Below are 7,473 nucleotides of genomic sequence, written 5' to 3'. Positions count from 1 at the left end.
GGTCCTTTGAACGGGAGCGAGGTGGGAAGACTGGGAGGCGGGTTTATACCATTAAGTGACTTCAAGTGCTCCCTTGCCAATCCTGCCCAAGATGTACCGTTTCTGCCCCCTGCTCAGCTCTGCCAGGATCCACTGAGTACGGAGTGGGACTGTCCCCTGGGCTCCAAGGACCTGGATGGAAAGGAAGGACCATGGAAAGGAGGCGTTCCCCTGCCACCCACAGGCTGCTTCCCTGGGCCCTGGCGCCAGGATGTTAGGCTGGACTGCAAGGGCTCCCCAGAAGAGGCTGAGGCTCGGGCCTGGACTGTGTACTACTATGGTCTCCTTCAGAGCTGTCTGCAGCAAGCTGGCCTTCCTGAGACCCAGGACCGCAGCCAGGCACCTCGTACAGGTGCCTCCCGGCTCCACAAAGGGGGTCTCCCAGAGACAGGGAGGGACCTTCAGTCCAGTTGCTCCCCTGTCTGTTCAGGCTGTCTCCCCCAGGCTCTGGTTCTGTCTAAAGGCAAAACCAGCGGGCCTAAGGCAGGCAGGTATTGTCTCCAAGGACATCCGGTCAGGGCTCCCCACCATGTCCCACTCTACCCCACCCTGCTCCCTGGAATTCCACGGTATCATTTGCATATTCTGTGGAGCGGAAACGTCTAGAATGATGTCTTAGGAGATGCTGTGGAGGCAGCTGAGCAGTTGCGATCCCAAGATGCCTCTTGTTTCATAGATCAGGTGGGTCATGAACAATTTTGTGTGGACCAAATGATCTGCAGCTAGAACACAAACTTGTTCCCATCACACAGACTGGAAAACTGAGGCTTAGAGAAACAGTGACCCTTCTGAGGTCACAAGCAAAATCCAAACTCAGGTTAGACTCATCCTCCTGAGCCTTCTGGATCAGATGCAGATAAAACAGTTAGTCTCAAGGCAGGATGGCAGACCCCTCCCCCTTCACGTTCAGCTCCCTCTGTCCTCTGAGAGGGTGGGAATGGGAGGTCACAGGAAATGGGCAGAAGGGCAGCCAAGAGGAGGACTCCTGGTGGACATGGCGATATTCTCTTCCCTCAGGCCGCCCTGGAGCAGAGGTGACCTTGTGCATTCTGGGTTCCCCCAGCACCTTTCTGTCTCTGTTGCTGGAGGGTGGGGTCCAGAGCCCTGGTGAGTGTGTGTCCAAGTTCCCTACACTCTCCTCTCTCCTCCAGAAAGGGCAGCCCCGCCCTAGCCCCGCCATATCCCAAAATACCCACCAGCCTTGGCAACTGCCTGCATTCCACAGGACCAGCTGCTCTGAGCAGGGGTGGGTTCTGGGAGCCACTGACCCCCATGACACTGAAGCCTGGGCAGGAGGTGGAGGGTGTTGGCACCATTTAGTATTCCCTGGCCAGCCACTTTGTTCCCTTTGCCCACAGGAAACATGCTCCTTTGCCTGTCCCCTGCATGGCTGATGAAGGTGGCAGTTCCAGGCCAAGAGGGTGAGGCGTCCCTGCTGGTCTCCAAGGCCGTGAGCTTCTATCCAGGAGGCCTGACATTCCTGGATGATTTTGTTCCCCCTCGGCATGCCACCTACTTCCTGGCAGGCCTGGGGTCAGAATCTGGCCATGGCAGGGAGGCGGCAGAGCTGGCTCGGAACCTCGCTTGCCCCACAGGAGCCTCAGCGGAGCTGGCACGACTGCTGGAGGACCGGCTGTTGACTCGGTGGTTGCTGTCCCAGCAGACCGGTGTGGCGGTGCCAGCTACCCTGGCTTTCACTTATAGGCCTCCAGGGCTGCTTCGGGGAGGGGATGCCAGCCCTGGACTACGGCTGGTGGAGCTGAGTGGGAAGGAGGGCCAGGAAACACTGGTGAAAGAGGAAATAGAGGCCTTTGTGCACTCGGAGGCCTTGGGTGAAGCATCACAGGTAACAGGTGGTCCCTCTCTGCACTGAGGTCTTTGTGGGTACCCAAAGGAGGGAACCCATGTGACGATTACCAAGTCCTACTGAAAAACTCTCAGCTCTGCCACTGCCCCATTTCTCCACAGCAGTGCCCTGTGCCTCAGTTTTCATACTGAATATGTGGCTTGAGCACCCTACATATCAGGCCCATGAGGTGGTGGTGAGGAGGGTCCTCCCTTTTCTGCTGTAGGTGGCTGTGAGGCTTAGCGGCTGGCGCTGGCGGGGACAGCAAGCATTGCGCCTGCACCTGCGGGTGGAGCCGTCTGCAGTGGTGAACACGGTGCTGGCATTGCTGGAGAAGCTGGAGGAGGAAGAGAGTGTCCTTGTGGAGGCCATGTGCCCACCTGCTCGCCTACCTTTGCCAGGTTCTTGCCTGTGCTAGCCAGAAACTGGGAGCAGAGATTGGCCTCCCAGACCCCGCCTCCCGGTTAACTTCTCCCTGTTCCCCCCAGGCAGTCCCGCACCTGGCCCCGAGCTGGCTGTGCGAGCCTGCGCAGTGGTGTGTCGGATCCAGGGTGATAGGCCCCTACTGAGCAAGGTAAGAAAGCCATAGATCATGGCCCTGCCCCTAGCTCTGCCCAACCCCACTGATCTAATGAGGGCCTGGTGCAGAGAGGACATGATCTTTGGGGGGGGGGGGGAGGAGACTTCTGAGGTTGACACTTCCTTCTGTTCAACTCTCCTGATCCCTTCTTTATCAGGAGCCCGCGGTTCCTGTGCTCAAGGCCCATTCAGGACCCTAGGGGCATGATTCCTTTTCCAGTATGTTCCTCCTTACAGAAGAAACTAATTTAGGGTCAGTCCCACAGGAAGGTCTCCAAGCTGGGGAGCCTAGGAAGGCTGGGGGGACCTGGGTACTCAGCAGAACTCCAGGGGAGATGAGGAGGGTCTTCAAGAGACACCCTAAGGCTAGGAAAAACCAGAGTGCTTTATAAGTAGGAGCAAGCATGCTTAGAATCTTCCAGCTGGGCCTGGAAGGGAGCATAACCCCGAGGGATCTGGGGACCAGATGGCCAGTGTGAAGCCAAGAGTGATTTATACAGTTTAAGTCTTGATGGAAGAAAGGGGTTCTTGAAGCGCAGGAAAGGTGGGGCCTGTATTTTGGTGCAGGGAAGATGCTCAGGGGTCGAAGGGGTACTTAGAAAGGTAAGTCTTGGCCAGCCCCTTCTAAGCTGCACTGTGGTCAGGTGGTGTGCGGTGTGGGCCGTGGGGACCAGCTCGTGCGGCATCACAACACCCTGCCGAGGACACTGGAGGTGGCCCTGGCCCAGTGTGGCCTGGAAGAAGCGGCGCAGGTGGCGCTCCTGGGGCAGCGCATCAAAGAAGCAGCAGAAGCTGCGTTGGCCGCAGTGCTGGCCCTGGAGGCCGGATTGAGTGTTGAGCAGCGCGGTGGGCGCCAAGTGTATATCGACTTCCTCGGTGAGCACTGGAGGCGCGGCTCGGTCTGGGTGGCGTGGGGACCGGGTTGAGGGGAAGGGGATGCTTAGTTCGCGCATCCTCTCCCGGCCCAGGCGTGGACTTCGTTCTCACAGTGGCCGGCCGCACTCTGACCCCCGTGGTCCTTAAGCTGAACAGTGGCCTGTGCCTGGAGGCGTGCGGCGCGCTTGAGGGGCTATGGGCCGCGCCGCGCCTGGAACGCTCAGTGAAGGAAGCGGCGGCAGCACCGCTGGTGGAGACCATGCTGCGGCGCTCGGGGCGCCGCCTCATGGAAGGAAAGCAACTGCTGGTGATCGGCGCCGGCGGCGTCAGCAAGAAGTTCGTGTGGGAGGCGGCGCGCGACTACGGACTGAAGGTGGGCGGGGGCGGGAGCGGGTCCCGACTCCCAAGTCGCGGTCTGATTGATGAAGGTGGGGGCGGGGCCTCCTAACCGGGGCGGGACCGGTTGCTGTGAAAGGCCCCTCAGAGGGCAAAGAAGGAAAAGAGGTGGGTTAGATGGGCTGGAATGTGCCAGAAGCAGGTGGTACTCCACGTCAGCCCCAGAGCTCAGATCTCTATTTTCTTTATTTTTGAAAAAGGGTCTGCCGGGCTGTGGTGGCGCACGCCTTTAATCCCAGCACTTGGAAGGCAGAAGTCTGGGATTCACTATGTAATCAAGCATCAGACTCCCAGAGATCCTCCTGCCTCTTCCACCCTAGTGCTGGTACATTAAAGCGTGCACCACCTTGTTAATTGTTTTGTTTTTGTTTTTCCTTGCTGTTTTAGGGATTGAGTTTAGGGTCTTGCGTATTCTATGCGAGCAAGCACTCTATCACTGAGCTAGAGCCCCACTTTTCCTTTCTTTTCTTTTTTCTTTTCTTTTCTTTTCTTTTATGTATATGGGTGCTTTGCCTGCATGCATGTCTGTGCACCAAAGTGGTGCTTGGTGCCCACTGAGGCCAGAAAAGAGCATCGATCCCCTAGAACCGGAGTTACAGACAATTATTAGCTGCCGTGTGGGTGTTGAGAATCAAACCCGGGCTATGGAAGCGCACCCAGTGCTCTTCGCTGCTGAGCCATCCCTCCAGCCCTGATTTATTTTATTTTTTCAAATGTATGTGTGTGGGCCTGATGTATATATATGCACAAGTGTGTGCCGGTGTCAGTGGAGTCCAGAGAAGGGTGTCATCGGATCCAGAGCTACCTAATGTGGGTGCTGAACTCTGGTCCTCTACAAAACAGCAAGCGCTCTTAGTGGCTAAGCTAAGCCAGTTCTCCGGCCCTCAGTAGTTTGGGATCTTCGTGACAGGTTCTCATATAGCTCTTGGTGGTCTCAGCCCTCCTTATATAGCTGCAGCTGCCTTTGAATTGGTCTTCCTACTTCCATCTCCAGATTCTGGGATTTCAGACATGTTATTTTATTTTTGTATTTTTGTTTATTTCAGTGGTTGTTTATTTATGTCAGACAGGATCTAACTCTGCAGCCCAGGCTGGCCTGAAACTTAAAAGGAAAATCAGGCTGGCCTTCAACTTTCTGAGGTTCTCTTTCCTCTGTCTCCCAAGGGCTGGGATTACTCTCTTGAGTTGCCCCTCCATGCTTTGTTTTTTGAGCCAGAGTTTCACTATGTAGACTTGGCTCTCAAAACACAATCCTCCTGCTTCAACTTCCTGAATGCTGGACTTACAAGCATGTACTGCCACATCTTGTAGCTCCTAGGTCTGGAACAACTGGGTAAGGAAAAGGTCTTTGGAGTCGAATTCCTTCAGGACCCTTGGCACATAGGGTCCTCTGGGGGCGAAAGAGTAGTTTGCAGATCTCAGGTCAACTCTACTGTTGGGAGGAGGCAGGAACTCACGTTGTAGGATATGGAGTTAACCAGGCAACAGACATTCTCATTCCTATTGAAACAGAAAGGCTGAGGCTCTTCCAGGCTGGCCCTAGTCCGCCACAGTGGCCTCCTTGCCTTTTTTCCCACCATGCACAGTCCTTGAGGAATTTTCAAACAGCCTTGGTATCATAGTTCCTACCTGATAGTGTGTATGCCAGTTGAAATACTGAAAGACTCCTGATGCCAAGTTACCTTGCAAACAGCCCCTTCCCCTCATCAGTGGCTGCTTCTGCCCTGAGTATCAGCTGCCTTGTGCCTGTGTTTTCCCCCAGCAAACCACAAACTTTGGGGACACGGCCCCTCAGGAGTCCTGCACATCACATTACAGTGTTAGAACATGCAAAATGAGTGATAACCAAGCCACCTGTCTCCAGCCCCAGCCCTGATGGCTGGTCTCCAAGCCCCGCGGCGGGTGGGGGTGAGGACAGGGAGCTGCTTGTGAGCGTGTCCTAGTGAGCCCTCTGGTGTTCTCTCCTTGCTCCTGGCCCCTCAAGCCCAGCCTGCTCTTTCCTCCTGAAGTTTTTCCTTCTGACTTCGTGCCCCTCCAGTCTGAAGCAGGTGTCCCACCTCTGCACTTCCCATTTATTCAACATGTCATCAATAAACATATTCCGAGCTCCTGGTGTTTATGATTCAGCCTCCCCTGTGAGACACCATCCTGTCTCCTCCATGACCCAACACCTGCTGACACGGAGGCCCCTCCTGCTCACTTCTGTTTCTGCAGCTGCACCTGGTGGAATCGGACCCTAACCACTTTGCCTCCCAGCTGGTGCAGACCTTCATCCACTTCGATGTGACGGAGCACCGGAGAGATGAGGAGAATGCACAGCGGCTGGCTGAGCTGGTACGGGCACGCAACCTGAAGCTAGACGGCTGCTTCTCCTTCTGGGATGACTGCTTAGTGCTTACCGCTCTGCTCTGCCGTGAGCTGGGTCTGCCCTGCAGCCCTCCAGCTGCCATGTGCCTGGCAAAGCAGAAGAGCCATACCCAGCTACACCTATTGCGATGTCTGGGCCCACCCTGGCCTGCGACCTCCCTCCATGCTGTGGCCTGCTGCCCATTGGAAAGTGAGGCTGATGTGGAGAGAGCCATCGACCAGGTACCCCTGCCAGGTGTGATGAAACTGGAATTTGGCTCAGGAGCAGTGGGTGTGCAGCTGGTGAAGGATGGGCCCCAGTGCCACGAGCACTTTTCCCGGATCCTCCATGACTTGCAGGGTGAAGCTGACCACCCAGGCATTGGGCTGGGCTGGGGCAATGCCATGCTGCTGATGGAATTTGTCGAGGGCACAGAGCACGATGTGGACCTGGTGGTGTTTGGTGGACGGTTGCTGGCTGCTTTTGTCTCTGATAATGGCCCCACAAGGCTGCCTGGCTTCACGGAGACTGCAGCCTGCATGCCCACTGGGCTAGCACCAGAGCAGGAGGCCCAGCTGGTACAGGCAGCTTTTCGCTGCTGCCTGGGCTGTGGGCTGCTAGATGGAGTTTTCAATGTGGAGCTCAAGATGACTGGGGCCGGACCAAAGCTCATTGAGATCAACCCACGCATGGGAGGGTTCTACCTTCGAGACTGGATCCTGGAGATCTATGGGGTGGATTTGCTGCTGGCTTCTGCCATGGTAGCCTGTGGCCTGCAGCCGGCCCTGCCTGCCCACCCTCGTGCCCGTGGCTACCTGGTGGGCATCATGTGCCTGGTGTCCCAGCACATAGAGATGCTGAGTTCCCCTAGCAGTCGAGAGACTCTGCAAGCCCTCCATGACCAGGGTCTATTGCGACTCAACCTGCTGGAGGAGGCCTTGATACCTGGCCAGTATGAGGAGCCTTACTGCAATGTGGCCTGTGCTGGGCCCAGCCCTGCTGAGGCCCGTCTCCGCCTGCTGGGCATCTGTCAGGGCTTGGGCATTGACAGACCCAACTACCCAGTTGCCCATTTCCTGTCTCATTTCAAATAGCAGGGATGAAGTGCTAGGGGGAGGGGGGTAGTGATGCTCTGTTTCCCTGCCCCTCTTTCCAAACCTTGCCCAAACCTAGTTCAGCACACTCCTCTGCCTCAGGCCTATTCCAGAGCAGTAAAGCCATTTTGACATCATAGTCTTTTGCACTCAAGGACCATAAAACAAGTATCTGGACGTTTCTGGGTCTTCTTGACTTCCCAAAAGCCTCCATCTAATCCCAGGTATCCCCAGAACTCTAGTGTTGTGGAATATTATTTTAGCTAGGCAAAGATGTGTTACATTTGTTTATGCTG

At 56.0% G+C, this 7,473-nt stretch overlaps 1 protein-coding gene across 1 annotated transcript; it reads left to right on the top strand.

The window, feature by feature from the left end:
* The first annotated feature begins 1,397 nt into the window (after positions 1 to 1,397).
* Carns1 (carnosine synthase 1) lies at positions 1,398 to 7,177 on the top strand. Its single transcript, XM_038317091.1, has 6 exons — positions 1,398 to 1,885; positions 2,112 to 2,286; positions 2,374 to 2,459; positions 3,109 to 3,340; positions 3,433 to 3,713; positions 5,951 to 7,177. Exons 1-6 carry the CDS (start codon positions 1,403 to 1,405, stop codon positions 7,175 to 7,177), a joined length of 2,484 nt encoding a protein of 827 aa, XP_038173019.1. The 5' UTR covers positions 1,398 to 1,402.
* The last annotated feature ends 296 nt before the right edge of the window (positions 7,178 to 7,473 follow it).

This window comes from Arvicola amphibius, chromosome 1 (genome assembly GCF_903992535.2).
Source record: "Arvicola amphibius chromosome 1, mArvAmp1.2, whole genome shotgun sequence".
In the NCBI taxonomy this organism is placed as follows: domain Eukaryota; kingdom Metazoa; phylum Chordata; class Mammalia; order Rodentia; family Cricetidae; genus Arvicola; species Arvicola amphibius.
This window is presented reverse-complemented; position numbering and strand designations above follow the sequence as displayed.